Below are 17,199 nucleotides of genomic sequence, written 5' to 3' on the forward strand. Positions count from 1 at the left end.
ATGAGATAATCTTTTATTTTTTTCCCAACCATTAAATAAATGCAAAAATGCTTCTTAGCTTAGAGGCTGTGCAAAAACACCCAGTGAGGTGGATTTGGCCTGTGGGCCTTTGTAGTTGGCAGACCCTTAAAGCATGCCGTGGAAGCAGAGAGGGACACATGTGCTTTTATAATGGCTCAGGTGGATGAGAACAGCTTTCATAGGGTGTGGGTCCTGAATATTTTAACCTTTCCATTAACCCCCCCTGGACCTCTGTGGGATAGATGACTAGCGTAGTAACCAACCTTTGACGTAGAGGAAAGGTTTTAAATCCAGTGAGCTGGTTTTAGAACTGGGGGTTAATGATTACCCAGAGCAGGCTTTTAGGTGCTTGACCCATGACTGAGGCTCTCTGTGCATTGCCAGGTGGGCAGTGCTGTTTCCACATGTTCAGTAGAGAGCCATCAAGCCTCCTGAATATTGAGTAATGCTTTATGAGAAGCCCGGATTAAAACTACAGAGTTTAATTTTTGTCTAGTTTAGCCCCTGAAATCAACGCCTTCCCTTGATCAGTACTTGAAAGATCTAAGTGTGTACGCTATTTTACCAAAACTTTTATTGATGTGTAAGTGACAGACAGTGGACTGCATGTATTTAAGGCACACAGTTTGAGAAATTTTTTATATATGTATATATCTGAAACCATTACCACAATCAAGATGCTGAACATATCTCTCACTGCCCCCGCCCCCCAGTTTTCCTCTTCTCTCTCCCCTCTCCCCATTGCCTTTCTCTTTCCTAGATAGTCTCTGATTGGCTGTCACTCTCCACTGATTTGCATCTTACTGAACTTGCTGTAAATGGAATCTTACAATATGTACTGGTTTTGGGGGTCTGGCTTCTTGGATTCAGAATAATTTTTAGATTCATCCATGTTGCATGAATCAATAATTCACTCCTTATTGTTGCTGAGGACATCCCATTGAATGAATGTTGGTTCATTCATCTGTTGAAGGACATCTGCACTGTTTCCAGTTTGGGGGAACCTTAACCAATACATTGGCTGTTAATTTTTGTGTATAGGTCTTTTTATGGACATATGCTCATTGCTCTTGGGTGAAGACCAAGGTGTGAAATAGCTGGTCACATGGAAAAAATGTGTTTAACTTCGTAGGAAACTTCCACACTTTTCCCAAGAGGTTGTCCCATTTTATGTTCCCACCAGCAGTGTAGGAAGATTCTTCTTCACATGCTCGCCAACTAAGTGTGCTGGTTTAAGGAAGCGTTTTTCACGAACATTTATGTTATACACTCTCTTAAATACAGAAAATCACATCCTTGAGGATCCTTTAAATTTTTTTTGTTTCCAAAGAGCACTAATGCTTGCCTGCCGTTTCATTCCCAGGACATCCCTGTCAGAGGAATTACAGGACCGAATCAGATGCCTGGCTTAGGCAAAGTCACGTGGTTTGGCTTCCAGTCTGACCAGCGTTGTTATTTTCTTTTTCCTTTTTCTGTCCTTCAAACATATGCCCACTGGCTCCCTTTCCTTTCCTTTTTTACTTCCTCCAGTTACTTTGCTTTCGCCGTGTTGAGATGTGAGGTTTGCGTCTCCATCTGTGTGGAATCGGTACGTGAGAATCAAGCTGTTTTCTGCCGCACCATCAATGTCTCAGGAAAATTAAGATGCTCCTGGAGATCACCCCTTAGGTAATAGCTGTATTACGGCTTTCACTTTGCACCGCGGCTTCCCTGTAATAAAATTACTGCTGTCTTTTGGCCCTGTCCTCGAGGTATGTTACCCTGAGAAATGAAATGTTGCTGAGAACGTGTGTGTCTCAGTAGGAGTTTTAAACAATTTAAAAGAGCTGTGTTTTAACAGTGCCAATTTCGCAGCTTACCAGGCAGGGGTTTGTTACATCGAACCCATAGCTCTTCAGCTGTCCAAGTGAATCAGGGCCACTATTGATTAATCAATAGGAACTCAGCCTTGATTCTTGGGTATGGGAGCCAATATCTGATCCTGAGTTAATGTACTGAGAAGATGTCTCCTCTGGTACATTCCGTTTCCTGGCCTTTTGCCTTCAGCTTCCATCCCCATTAAGGGTTCTCCTCATCCGAGTTGCTTAGACTTTGCTGCTCCACCCTAACTAGTCAACTTGGAGAGCTGTCTGTTGTAATATCCAGCAGATGCTGCTAAACTGGCAGTTGGCTTAAGAGACAACACTGGTTGTTAGGGCCAGTCTCTTTGCTCTTTCCTAAGTTGAGAACACTCTCCCTCTCCCAGGTGAAGAACTCTGGAGACTGAAGTTTTCTTACCAGCTCTTCTCTGCCAGAACGGTGGGGATAGTGATGGCGGTTCTGCAGATGCAGTGGTGCCATGATGGATGTAGGTTTTCTTGAATGGCATGGCTAGAGAGCAAGAAAATACAGAGTAGGAAAAAGCATTTCTCAAATTGAATTTTGGAAAATATATTGGAGTTCCCATCGTGGCTCAGTGATTAACGAATCTGACTAGGAACGATGAGATTGTGGGTTCAATCCCTGGCCTTGCTCAGTGGGTTAAGTATCCGGCGTTGCCGTGACTGTGGTGTAGGTCGCAGACGTGGCTTGGATCCGGCATTGCTGTGGATCTGGCGTAGGCCAGTGGCTACAGCTCTGATTAGACCCTAGAAAAGGCAAAAAAAAAAAAAATCGGAATTCCAGCCTCTTTCCTCCATGTAAATGGAAGCGGTGTTAGCCTTCCTTTGCCTTCTGCATATCCACTGAACCTTCTACAAGGTCGTGTTGGTTTAGAGCAGTCATTCTCCAAGTGTGGTCCTTGGACCAGGAGCAGGAGCATCTTGGGGGAACTTGGCAGAATTGTAGATTTTTGGGCCGCATTCCAGACTGACTGAATCCGGAAATCAGGAGATGGGTCCAGGCATTTTTTTAAGAGACCCTGCAGGTGATTCTAATTCATGCCGGTGTTTCAGAACCACTCGTTGAGATCCTAGCTAACTGGGGAGTAAGTACTTTCCCTTCAGTTTCTTGATTTCTATAGAAAGAGTATAACCACCTCTACCTTTTAAGGTCATTGTGGGGATTAAGATGATAAGTATGAATATTTGCTCATAAGTACTCAGTAAATAATAACTGCTAATATTCGGTACCATCTTTTAAAAGGTATGGTGATAGACAATGAGAAAATAAAGGCATAAAAGAGGGACTTGGCCCTGAAAAATATGCAGTGAGAAGAGGTGACCTATATATACATGATTATCTGTTCTCCCCAAATGGTAACCTTTGTCATAAAACCCAAGCCAAGGATTGACTTTTTTCCCTTTCTGATAGCAGGTGTGCATTTGCACCTATACAAACCTCATACTTTGAAAGTATGTTTTAGCAGTTATTACATCATTGTGAAGACTCTATAATTAAAGAAAGTGATTAGCAGAAATGTCTTGGATTTTGGACAAACACAGTTTGTTTTGTCAAAATCTCAGAAGGACAGTCTATGGGAAAGAAACTATAAAAATGCCTGTTTCTTTTTACCTTCTATGGCAAAAGATGGAGCCTAATTTCTTGCATGTAGGGTGGAATAGAATAGGATTTGTGGTTCGTTTTTGTTTGTGGGTGATGTTGAACTCAAGTTGTTGGGTTTTTTAAGATGTAAATCTAACTTAAAAATAAATGATTATATTTGTCAGGTTCCCATATTTTGGTTGTATTTGTTATTAGTGACTATTTGTAAATTCTTTTAAAGGAATAGAGAGCTGCCATCTGCTTAAGAAGTTTGGGCCTTGGTTTTGTGGCGAGTTTTTCTAACACAGAAAAACCTCAGGTAGAGAAATGTACACTTGTTAAAGTGTAGCTGGTACCATAATATATAAGCATGGTTTTTTACTCTTTTTTTTTTTCACTTAACATTATATCGTGAGCATTTTCCCATACCATAAAATTACCTGTCAACAGTATAATGGCTACATAATTGCTCATGAGGGTGTATCCTAACTTAACTAATCTCTTTTTGAGCACTTAAACCATTTGACAGTTTCTCAGAAATAAACGAGGAGCCTGTCAGCTTCAAGAAAAACCCCTGATGGTATATGTTGCCAGTGACAAAATTTGAGTTGTCAAGTGAATAGTGAAAATTGGATTTTTGGAAAATTGAAACCCTGTGATTGACAGCTTTTCAATAGCTAAAGACATTTTGATTGTAATATTAACAAATGTGACTTTGTAATGTTTTTCCAAAGAAATTGGTCAGCTATGGAATATCTATGTAACTAATTGAACCAAGAATTTTCAGAATCATGCATGGATAATAAAGATCCTTTCAAAGTGCAAGATAGACTACTGGATTTTCATGTAACAGTGCAGGGAGTTCGCTTTAGATTCTACACTGCAATTAACTTTTTCAGAAACTACTCATCAAATTATGTATACTTGTCAAGCTGTTTCCCTTAAATATGTCCAGCTTTTTGTATGCCAATCCTATTTCACTTGAATGATTTGGGGGAAAAAAAAGAGAGAGTGATGAATTTTAGGGAAGCACCAAAGAAGCATCCACAGGCATCTGAAAAGGCCATTAAAATACCCCTACACTTTCCAACTACAGAGCTGTATGAGGACCGATTTTCTTCATGAGGTTCAACCTAAATAACCCATTTCAACAGATTGCATGCAAGAGCAGGCATGAGACTCTACTGTTTTTTTTTTGTTTGTTTGTTTTGTTTTGTTTTGTTTTACTTTAATTGCAGAAGAGAAACATAGGGCAAATTACGGGGGAAGGTGCGAGGAACTTCCATCCCTCTCCAGATGGACCACTCTCCTGGCACCCTCACGTGTTCGTCATCCTAGAAGTTCTCATTTCTTAAAATTTGCTTGGCATAGAGTCGATTTACAGTGTTGTATTAGTTTCAGGGGTACAGCAAAGTGATTCAGTTACACATATACACTTGGCCATTCATTCTCTTTTAGATTCTTTTTCCATATAGGTTATTACAGCATATTGAATAGAGTTTCCAGTGTTAATACCATAGGTCCTTGTTGATTATCTATTTTATATACAGTGGTGGGTATATGTCGATGTCAAACTCTCAATTTCTCCCTTCCCCCCCACATTTCCCCTTTGGTAACCATAAGTTTGATTTCAAAATCTGTGAGTCTGTTTCTGTTGAGTAAAATAAGTTTATTTGTATCATTTTTATTACATTCCACATGTAAGTGATATCATGTGATGTTTGTCTTTGTCTGACTTGACTTAGTATGATAATTTCTAGGTCCATTCATCTTGCTGCAAGTGGCATTATTTCATTCTTTTTAATGTAATATTCCTCTATGTTTCTATTAAGCCAGATGTTTAAGAGATTTGACAAACTGCAAAGCAATGTCATTCTTCTCACTAAATATTTTCTTTTGGAAAATATATTTTTCACTGAAAGTGTTAATGAAATCTAAAAAATGCTTTTAAATGAATATGTTTTAAATTTCTTAATTTTGAATATGATGAGTAGCAATAGGTACACCCCACATAACAGAAGCTCTTTGAGGTCCTCAATAAATTGAGTGTGAAAGGGTCCTGAGACCAAATAGTTCGAAAAGCACTGGCTTAGATGAATTTCTTTGTTTAAAAGTTTAGTGTTTTTTCTTTTCCCGGAGTTGGAGGTTATTGTTTCCTTTTACTACTCTTGAATTTGTATTGAATTCAAGCCACTTTGAAGGATAATATTCATAATCTACTAAATTATTCATCTTTTTCCATCTTTTCTGGAGTTATTTTGTGGTTAGAGCTTATTTACACATTTCGGTTGAGTTGAGCCTTGACTTTTCCTAGAAACATTTATTGCTTCCACGAAGAATTGCATTTTGTGATATCAATTACAGTGTCACATATAAAATAGCTTCACTTTTATTGTGATGATGAGAGTATCCTAGGAATTGGAATAAAGGGAAAAATAAGCTATGTGCTCCCCCCTCCCACCAAGTTTAAGCTATCTTTGCAGATGACTTTGGAAGCATGTTAAGAGCAGTGTGCTTTGCAGTTAATTTTGTTTTCCTTTAGTAAATGATAATGAGTCTGTTAAATGACTTGGAGGTGCGAGTGGAGTTGATTACCTGGCAACTTCCTGTTTGTTTTTCCAAGGCTGTCTTCTAACCTGTTCAGTAGACTTATGGAATTAGATGTCAGGGCTAAATGATTTTGAAGGGCCGTCTTGATTTCTGAATAGTATTTGGGCAAATGAGAAAGATGACCATTTTTTTTTTTTTTTTTACTATTTCATTTGGGATTTATCTATAACAGTGGGGCATCTCACAAATGACTTAGAATGGAAAATAGATGCCCTTTTCTATACTGGAGTCCCTGTTTGATTTCTTTGGAGGCAGTGGAGTACCTTTGTCTTTCTAAGAGAGTTTATTTGGCTTCAGTTATTAGATAATACTTAATAAGAATGGAGTTAGCGGAGGTTTTGTCTTTTTGCTACTGTAGATCATAAAAAATATGGGTGTTTTGAAAGTAAAACACCTTTTAACCTTTTCACTGAGTGCGTGATAATATCCCCCACGTTAAATAGATCATTTAAAGATCTTTCAGTATAAGGGTTTTAATGGAAGACAAAAAGCATAATGATGTGGTCAAGCAGAGTGGTACAGTCTCTTAATTTACTGTCAAATTACTTTAAAAGTTTTAATTAGCATAATTAAGTAGCATAAGTGATAAGCTATATTACTTTATGTATTTTTATAGGTATTCTCTCCTTGAGTCACTGCATTTAACAGGAGCCTTTCAATTTAATTACCTCCTCTCCTCTGGGCCAGGCATGAGGCACAAGTGATGACAATGTAGATTCGTGCCTTGACAAACTCAGCTGTGTCTAACCTCACCTGAGTTCTCAGTGCTCCTAAGTGATTCCTTCTATTTGTCCGAGTCTGTTGGCTTTCATGTGTTTTGACTGCCACGCCCTGAATGAACACTTTACATCATGACAGAGTATACACGTGAACATACGTTGTATTAATTTCTTACATGTAATGACAGTCTTTATGCTTTGTCTTCTGATTTTTTAATTCTCTCTCTCTCTTTTTTTTTTTTTTTGGCTTTTCTCTAAGGCCGTACCCATGGGATATGGAGGTTCCCAGGCTAGGGGTCTAATGGGAGCTGCGGCCACCGGCCAGTGCCAGATCCGAGCCAAATCGGTGACCTACACCACAGCAACGCCGGATCCTTAAACTGCTGAGCGAGGCCAGGGATCGAACCTGCAACCTCATGCTTTCTAGGCAGGTTCATTAACCACTGAGCCATGACGGGAACTCCCATGATTTTTTTATTCTCTCCTTAAAAAGTATTGATTTCAGGACCTGTTATAATCAGCTCACTAGAAAACACTGACTTGGACAAGTCTGTCTGCCACTCACCATAGCAGTGGTTGTCTCCTGTCTTTTCGACTCTTACATCTGAATCCTCTCCATTTTAGCAGACACCCTGGCCTCCTGCTCCACAGAGAGAGAGCCACTGAGTTTTGATTTCCTCAGCTTGTCACCAGCCTGCAGATTTCTGCTCTGGTACAGTGCTTCGGTCCCCTCTCCCTCCCACCGTGAGAGAGGTTTCCTTTTCTCCCTACACGCTCTAGATAGCACAGTTTGAACACTGGCCCCATAAACCACACTGGGCCGGGATGACTGGCTGTCATGCCTGGAGTTTATGCTAGATGCCCATGAACCTTAAAATTGAACATGCTCAGCCTCACAAACCCCCAGCTGCCTATTTATTTAGTATCACAAATGTGTATCCACCAAAAAGATAGAAGGGATAATGGAGTTCCCTGGTGGCCTAGCAATTAAGGGATCTGGTATTGTTGCTGTGGCGAGGGTTCAATCTCTAGCCTGGGAATTCCCGCATACTGCAGACTAGTCTGGGGGGGGAAAAAAAAAGATAGGGCGACAAGGTGAGTTTGTGACAACCACTAGTGCCACCAGATGTAGGAAGAGGGTAATGGAGCCTGATAACCTCCTGCTGGGTTTCATCTCCTGCTGCAAAGATGTGAATTGAAATTAGTCACCTTGGAGAAATCAAGAGAGGCTATAATCTGGCTTTCAGAATGATTTGCTTTGCTTTACTAGCATTTTCTGCAGAATAAGCAAAAAGCTGGTATGATGAGGAAATAAAGCAAAAGCTGGTGTTATCCCAGATTTGAAGATTACAGTGCCTGTTTTCTCAGACTTGAGATTATATACACTAAATGTCTGTGTCAGTTTGAAAGAGTGAGTGGCAGTGTTCGCAGGAATCGGACAGCTCTTAAACTGCCTGCTGGAATCCTGTTTGAATATCTAAACCCGTGCTCCTCTAGGTTCTTCATTTCAGTCTACCCGGATATACAGGTAGACACTTGCATTGAACCTGAACTCCACGCTCCTTGACTACGCCGTGTTGTGTTTTCCCTCTAGACCTTTGCATGTGCTGATCCCTTTGTCAGGAGAACCCGTCCCCTCCTATATCCTGCTTTTTCTAGGACTCATTCCCTGGCCACCCTCTAAGTCCCTATTCTGTATTTCCACAAGACTCTAATTTCTTCTCCCTAGGACTCAGTATATTATGTTTTAATGGTTCAGAGACTCTTTTCTGTCTGAACCTCTACTTCACCCCACTGGCAGGTACTTTCTTCTTCTTCTGTTTTTTTTTTTTTTTTTTGTCTTTCTGTCTTTGTAGGGCTGTACCCGTGGCATATGGAGGTTCCCAACCTAGGGGTCCAATTGGAGCTGTAGCCGCTGGCCTATGCCAGGGCCACAGCAATGTGGGATCTGAACCGTGTCTGCAACCTACACCACAGCTCATGGCAACATCGGATCCTTAACCCACTGAGTGAGGCCAGGGATCAAACCTGCATCTACATGGATGCCAGTCAGGTTCGTTAACCTCTGAGCCACAATGAGAAACTCCGGGTACTTTATTATTTTCTGAAATATCCACAACACCTGGCATAGCATCTGTCCTAGTAGGTGCTCATTTAATAATGGTTTTTGTTTGCTTGTTTGGTGTTCCGCAGCATGTGGACGTTCTGGCGCTAGGGACTGAACCTGCACCATAGCAGTGACCCAAGCTGCTGCAGTGGTAATGCCAGATCTTTAACCTACAGCACCATGAGGGAACTCCCAATATTGTTAAATTATTGAAACGAGCAGTGCTAAGATGAGAACGGGCTTTAATTCAGCTCGTGTGATGGTATCCAGCTGCCTCTTGCATGGAAACTGAGGAGAACCAGGAATAATTCCACTAAAGAGAATAGCGTTGGCACAGCTAAACGACATGCTGGTTTCTTTTGACTTAGAACCTTCCATTTGGATTCAATTTACTTGGGGAGTGGTGAATTCCCAGAACAACAGACACACCCAGTTTAAAATATAAATTCATTCAAGGCAAATAATATTTTGGCTTATCCGTGCCATTATTGAGTGAATAATTAAGAGTTTACTGTTGAATAAAACGTTGATGCAGTTGAATCAGAGCAAACAAGCACACTTGCATTTTAGAGTTTATTATGTTGTAAAATATTACTAGATTGGCCTAAATAAGTTCCTTTACTGTGTGTATATAGTATAATCCCATCATCTGACAATACTATGTGTGCCTAAACTTCCCGCCCCATTTTACTGGGGCCCAGGAAAGTAAATGCAGTGTTTTGTTAGGCATCTCAGATTCAGCAAAGAAATGAGCCTGTGGTTAGGGCCACATGGGACCCTACACAACCTCCTGCTCCTCCTGAGGCAGAAGGTAAAAGATTTGGTCTTTGACTATGGTTCTTTTTTCTCTGGTGCAGAGTGCAAAGAAAGAAGATATGTGTGACTCAGATCTGTCTCGCTTGTGGATGGGGGAAACCCAACTCAAACTGAGTTTCATTCAGAATAGGAAATTGAATCCATGTTTCCGTTACAAATGTGTACCCCCAACACCGCCACCACCAAGAATGCAACTAACATCTTATTTTTTTACTATTATTATTTTTAGTGATTTTTATTTTTTCCATTATAGCTGGTTTACCATGTTCTGTCAATTTTCTACCGCACAGCAAGGTGACCCACTCACACATACATACATGTATACATTCTTTTTTCTCACATTATCATGCTCTGTTACAAGTGACCAGACATAGTTCCCAGTGCTATACAGCAGGATCCCATTGCTTATCCATTCCAAAAGCAATAGTTTGCATCCATTAACCCCAAGCACCCAATCCCTCCCACACCCTCCGCCTCGGCAACCACAAGTCTATTTTCCAAGTTCATGATTTTCTTTTCTGTGGAGACGTTCATTTGTGCTGTATATTAGATTCCAGATATAAGTGATAACATTTGGTATTTGTCTTTCTCTTTCTGACTTTACTCAGTATGAGAGTCTCTAGTTCCATCCATGTTGCTGCAAATGGTATTATCTTGTTCTTTTTTATGCTGAGTAGCATTCCATTGTGTATATATACCACATCATCTTAATCCAATCATCTGTGATGGACATTCAGGTTGTTTCCATATCTTACCTATTGTGAATAGTGCTGCAATGAACATGTGGGTACATGTGTTTTTTCAAGGAAAGTTTTGTTCAGATATATGGCCAAGAGTGGGATTGTTGGGTCATATGGTAGTTCTATGTATAATTTTCTAAGGTACCTCCACACTGTTCTCCATAGTGGTTGTACCAGCTTACATTCCCACCAACAATGCAGGAGGGTTCCCTTTTCTCCACACCCTCTCCAGCATTTAGTATTTGCAGACTTATGAATGATGGCCATTCTGACTGGTGTGAGGCGGTATCTCATGGTAGTTTTGATTTGTGTTTCTCTAATAATCAGCAATGTTGAACATCTTTTCATGTGCTTGTTGCGGATTTACTTTCCCTACTCTGACAAACAGCTGCTGTCCCTGTTGACCTATCCCATCACTGGGAGGGCTGACTGACTTCTGAAGCCAAGGCTGCCATGTGTCAGAGAGTGGGTTCCCCTTGAGGGTGTGTCAAGGAGGAGCCAGCTCCTCTCAAAGGGTTGCTGATCCCTCCGGGCAGATCTATTGCTCCCTTTGGAGGGTAGATATCTGACTCGGGCTAGGGGAAGATACTGTACTGTCCTCAGAGTCTGGGGAAGTGGAGTCGGGCTGTGTCACCCCTGTGATGGGCACTCCTTTCAGTTTCTCACCTTCCTACCAACTTCTACCTCCACGCTTGCCTTCACCTGTGTGTGTCTTAAGCTCTGCTGTGCTTTATTTCTCAAGCTTCTCTCATCTCAATTCTTAAAATCTCTGTGTAACATACGGAAGTTCCCAGGCTAGGGGTTGAATTGGAGCTGCAGCTGCCGGCCTATACCACAGCCACAGCCACGCCAGATCTGAGCTTCATCTGCAACCTACACCACAGCTCACAGCAATGCCTATCCTTAACCCACTGAGTGAAGGCAGGGATCAAACCTATGTCCTCATGGATACTCGGATTCTTTTCCACTAAGCCACGACAGGAACTCCCCTTCTCAAAATCTTTAGTGTTTGGATGTGCCTTAGTGTCTTGGGCTGAGAAGATATCTTGCTTCTTAATCTAGAAGCCCTGGGGCAATAAAGTTTTAAAAAACGTCTATTTTTGAGAAAGTAGTACTCACATGGTGAAAATAATTTTTCAAAAAGTTCAGAAGGAGGGACTTTCCATTGTGGCTCAGCAGTTAACGAACCTGACTAGTATCCATGAGGACATGGGTTCCATCCCTGACCTCACTCAGTGGGTTAAGGATCTGGTGTTGCCCTGAGCTGTGACGTAGGTCACAGAAGCGGCTTGAAATTGGCGTTGCTGTGGCTGTGGTGTAGGCCAACAGCAACAGCTCTGATTTGACCCCTAGCCTGGGAACCTCCATATGCCTCGAGTGTGGCCCTAAAAAGACAAAAACAAAACAAAACCTAACAACAACAAAAAGTACAGAAGGAGATACAGAGGAAAATAAACCTTCCTCAAACCTGGGCTCCCAGTTCTCCACATCCCTCTCTCAGAGGCAACCATTATCAGCAGTGCCCTGCATACTTCTAGAAAATTTATGGGAGTTTCCTGGTGGCCTAGCAGGTAAGGATCTGGTGTTGTCACTGCTATGGCTCTGGTTACAACTGTGGTGTAGGTTCAGCCCCTGGCCCGGGGAACTTCCTTATGCTGCAGAAGTGGCCAAAAATTAAAAACAAAAACAAACAAACTTGGGAGATCCCCTCATGACTCAGTGGAAACAAATCTGACCAGCATCCATGAGTACACAGGTTCAATCCCTGGCCTCGCTCAGTGGGTTAAGGATTCAGCGTTGCCGTGAGCTGTGGTATAGGTCACAGATGTGGCTTGGATCCCACATTGCTGTGGCTGTGGTGTAGGCCAGCCGCTACAGCTCTGAATCAGCCCATAGCTGGGAACCTCCACATGCTGCGGTGCAGCCCTAAAAAAACAAAACAAAACAAAACAACTTATACAAAGAATGTAATTAGTAAAGAAATACCAGTAGTCAGTCATTTGGAAAAAAAGAAAAAAAACGAGAGAGGACTAGGGTTGGGGTGAGGTAGGTAGAGAGAGAAACTGATTTCTGGGGGAACCATGGTGACACGAGTGGTATAGGCCATGGCTGAGGGTTGCATCAAGGTAATGGGCAGGGAATAAGGGACGAGATAATGAGATAATTCCAGAAGGACGTGCAAGATCCAGCCACTGGTTGGGTGTTGGCAAGATGTCAGGGATGGCTAACTAAATGGGGGGAATTGGGTTGTGAGGAGAGTAGGCCTCTGGGTCAATTTTGTAGCTGATGGAGGATGGATGGGGGTTTATATCATTAACCCAGTGACTTTACAAAGAATCTGAATGCTCTGTTTATCCCTCATGTCTATAAACCCTTAATAATTTGCCATCTCTGCTCATGTTCTTGTTACTTTTACATGTTCCCTTAGGCCACTGGAGGGTTTCTGAGACTCACGTTCTAAAATGATTTTAAGAGTAGTATTGAATATGCTTCATGCGCTTTTCCTGTAAAGGAGAGGCTGCTAACTGGAAACTCAACAACCGAGTCTAGCCCATGGGCATACTTGGCCGGGCACAAACAGCATTTTGTTTTCTACTTGAGTTCACATCTTAAAAAAAAATTGAGACTTCCCCCCAAACCTGATTGTATGGTCTTGAGAAAAAGGAAAATCCGCTGCACTGAACCGGTCTTCTCATTGTAGTAACTGGCAAAGTCAGAACAGCTGCCTCCCCCGAAGACCGGCTGTACCTTCTCCACTTGGCACAGCCCTTGTGACTCGCTGAGTTACCTGCCAAGACCCTGCAGCCCTGCAGTAGTCATCCGGGCTGTTAGAGTTCCTGCTGCAAAAGATTCCAAACTATCAGAGAAGCTGTCTCTATCTTCTAAGGTAGAAAAACCCTCGAAGGTTTTTCTTAGGACACTCTGTTGTGGCACTCCTCCCACCCTCCCACCCCAGCACGAACAAATTTGGTAATATGGATATTTGAATGCTAAAAGTTTGCATCTAACCTACTATACCAGCCTTTTTTGTTCGAAAAGAAAAATGCTGGCCGCACTGATTTAAAGTGATGAAAAAAGCATACCTTTTGGCTTGGCCAGACTGATGTAAATATTCCTGATGCTGTGGTCAGCGCAGCTGCTGTTCACCATGAGGTTACAACGCCTAACACCTGGAATTCTCCTTCTGCGGTTCATAAGCTAAGAGACGGGGTAACTTTCTTTTCCCCTGGACCCTGGTGATGCAGGAAAGTAGAGCCGGATAAAACAGTTTTGCTTGTATTGTTGGAGTACCTTAAGAAACGCTTCTGGATAAAATCTCTGCCTCTGAAGTCAATAAGGAAAAGATATAAATCCCTTGGGCGACATAATAATTGGAAAGAGGCTTGTCAGTTGAGATAGTTTATTGGCCTGAAGTACCCTAAATTTACCTGTTTGGGGGGCTGTGTTTTTTCTGAGACCATCCTAGGGAGTTCCCTTGGTGCGTGGAACTTGACCTTGGACTAACCCCAAGGTTTCTAGTCACCAGAACGTGGGAAGTGGAGGGAGTAGTATTACACAGGCTTGGAACCCAGCCCATTAGAAAAAGGCACAAGCGTTTTCCAGGGCCGGCCGTCTTTGTCTTCAGTTTTGAGTCACTCACTGCGTATTTGATCTGAATTCCCCACACTCGTTACATAAACAGTTCCATGCCCTCCTCAGGAAGTGGGTGACATAAGTCAGTGATGGATGTTCCGATTCCAACAGCAAGAACACACAGTCACAGAAAAGGTCTGGTCGTCTAAGTCACGTGGGTTAATTTATAAAGGGACATGTCTCAGCATGTGGAAGAACAGATGTCGGGAGGCATTGCGCTAGGAGGAGGGTGAATTGGGCTGCTGGCTCAAGGAGCATGGGTTCTAACCCCAGCACGGTCTCTGTCCTGCTGTGTGACCTGGGAGCAGATTTTCTCCGAATCTCCTTTTCCTTTTGCGTAAATGAAGGAGGTTGCACTGATGATCTTCTAGGGCAGCATTCCCATCGTCTTCGCTCGAGCAGTCCTTTACTGTCATCGTCTTTGCTTGAGAAGTTGAGACTCCTGGGGAGAACCGTCCTGCCCCACTGTCCCATCAGTGATGGTGGTTGGACTCTGCTTGATAAAAATCACACAGTGTTGGAGTTCCCCTTGCGGCACAGCAGAAACAAATCCAACTCGTGTCCAGGAGGATGCAGTTTCGATCCCTGGCCTCGCCGGTGGGTCAGGGATCTGGAATGGCCGTGGGGTGTGGTGTAGGTCACAGATGCGGCTCGAATCCTGCATTGCTGTGGCTGTGGTGTAGGCCTGCAGCTGTAGCTCTGATTGGACCTCTAGCCTGGGAACTGCCCTATGCCATATGCCATGGGGCAGCCCTAGGGGAAAAAAAAAGGCACACCCACACACAAAAAAAATGACACAGTATCCTATATAACCCATGACACTGATGATTCTTCACTGACCTCTTCAACTGCTCTGAATCTTGTATGTTTGGAGACACTATGGGAAGCAAGACTGGCTTTACAGGGAGAAGGTCTTTTCTGTTTGAGTTTCAGAATGCCAGGGGCGTTCTGTTCCTTCCAGAGGTTTCTCTTACTTTGTAATGATTCCTGAAATTCTGCAATATTTCTTTTCTTCTTTAATCACTTTCATGTTTCCTTCTCGAAGCCTGTGTTTTGGAGCGTGAAGAGGCTGGTAGCAGGGCAGCTGTTAGACTCACAGCAGATTAGTTTAGCGAATGGCACAACCAAAGGGCTCTGTATAGACAGTGACACCAGCAGAAGGAGCAGTGGGTAGGAGGGCCTGAAGGCCATCTTTATCCGTCTGATAAACTTGTCCAGACTGGTCCCGGTTGAGCAGGTCTGGAAGGAAGAGGAAGCTGCTGCTCTGCAAAGCTCTGCTTCCTGCCCTTGAACTCCAGCAGAGGCAGGTGTGGTTCTGCATGCTCCGAACACACACACCTAACAGAGACGCCCAGACCTACCTGAGCACATTGGTGGGGTCAACCGGGAGGAAAGAAGACACAGAGGAGAGGACACACCTCATGGAACGGCAGTGGGGCAGAGGCTGGAAAGAATGGGATTGGAATGTAAGTAGAGGGTGAGGGTTTGCCGGACATGATAAGAAAGCTCGTCATTGCCGAAAGCTTTGAAGGAGAAGAATGACTGCATCTGTGGCTTGGACACTGGGGAGATGAGGCTGTGAGGAGTTGTGTTGCTTCTGACTTGTGCTCAGGGAGGTAGGCAAGTCTCCCTGTCCTCATCTCTCCCTGACCTCCTGCGCTTTCTGTGTTTTATTTGGTTCTAAGTGGATCTTTATGTTGGGATTGGCATTTGGAGGAAAATCACCGTAGAGTAAACAGCAGGGATTCGGCTCTGCTCTACACGCTCCCATCCCCCGTTTCTGAGTCAGCAGAGAGTGTGTTGTTCAGTTCGGTGTTTAAACACGAGAGATGGCTGTGTATGTGCCCAGAGCCAGAGGCCGTTGTTCTGTCCTGTTCCTGGTGCAGACAATTTGAAAAAATCAAAACCTCGCTGTTACTCTAGAATGGGAAGGTGACGGTACCTTTACTGTAGTGACTGTATTGGACCAAAAGGACATGACCTTTGTCCCTTTGAGCATTTAGAAGATCACCAGGGTTCCCACACTGAATTGTGGAAGCAGCCAGGTCATTTCTTATGCTGCCCTCTTAGACCAAGTTCACTTAGATATAAAACTTATTTTGTCTTTACCAAAGCAGTGAAGCCATGGTAACACATGATAAGGCTGAGTATTGCGCTTGCTATGATTCACATTCTCCAGCGTGACTCTCATTTCCAGCTGCCTGTTGAGAGCAAAAAGGCTCAAGTCAAGGATCAGCAAGCACCTTCTCCTGGGTTTCTGCTTCATTGGAAATAAAGTGAAGCCTCTTGTTGAGTTGTGAAGAAGTGAGAAAAAGAGAAGCTGTGTCTTTCCTTAAGATCTTTCAGAGCATTCCCTTGTGGCTTAGCCGATTAAAGATCCAGCTTGGTCACTGCTGTGGCTCAGGTTCTATCCCTGGCCCCGGAACTTCTGCATGCCATAGGCATGGCCAAAAAGACCCCCACAAAAACAAACAAAAAATAACAACAACAACAACAACAACAACAAAACCAAAAAGAAAGACCTTTCAAGGGCATGCTCTAACACAGAGCTCCAGCATCTTAGGAGGTTAAGGCTGGAAATGTTAGATATCAGTGAAGCCTACCCATTATTTTCCAGGTGAGCAAGCAAGCTCAGAAGGCCTGTTCTTGTCCAGTGCGACACAGGACCTCAAGGAGAAGAGCATGGGGACTAAGGGTGCAGATGAAGCTTCAGACAGCCTGGGTCACATAGCATAGCCACTCATTAGCCTGTGCTCTTGGGCAAGTTCCTGAACCTCTCAGTGCCCCATTTTCTACATTAAAAAAAAAAAGGGACTAACAGGACTCACTTGGCAGACCTGCTGTAGGGGTTGAATTCAGTAACTCAGGTCACGTGCGGAGCACAGGGTAGCGCCCCTGTTCCATGCTCAGCCCCTGGGAGCTGGTCTTACTGTCAAATCTCCCGTTTCCCGAGTCCTAGTGCACAGAGCCTTCTGTTATGTGTCATTGCCTTCACATGGTATTGATGTTACATCTTACAAATGATCAGTGTAGATGGTTCTTACTCCTACATCTCTTTTTGTTTTATTGCTTATCATCAGCTTTCTTACTT

General features: G+C 43.0%; 1 protein-coding gene across 2 annotated transcripts in view; it reads left to right on the forward strand.

Moving 5' to 3' along the window:
• LOC125126224 (colorectal mutant cancer protein) overlaps positions 1-17,199 on the forward strand; it is a 337,404-nt gene that overhangs the window by 33,337 nt on the left and 286,868 nt on the right. Inside the window, exon 1 of one of the 2 annotated variants that reach the window (XM_047778409.1) lies at positions 14,871-15,574. The exons of the other annotated variant lie outside the window; for it this stretch is intronic. Within the exon in view, the coding sequence (XP_047634365.1) occupies positions 15,428-15,574 (147 nt within the window). The 5' untranslated portion in view covers positions 14,871-15,427. Of the gene's footprint in view, positions 1-14,870; positions 15,575-17,199 lie in introns of those variants that run through there. 2 annotated transcript variants of the gene reach the window in all.

Source organism: Phacochoerus africanus, chromosome 4, assembly GCF_016906955.1.
Source record: "Phacochoerus africanus isolate WHEZ1 chromosome 4, ROS_Pafr_v1, whole genome shotgun sequence".
Taxonomy (NCBI): Eukaryota; Metazoa; Chordata; class Mammalia; order Artiodactyla; family Suidae; genus Phacochoerus; species Phacochoerus africanus.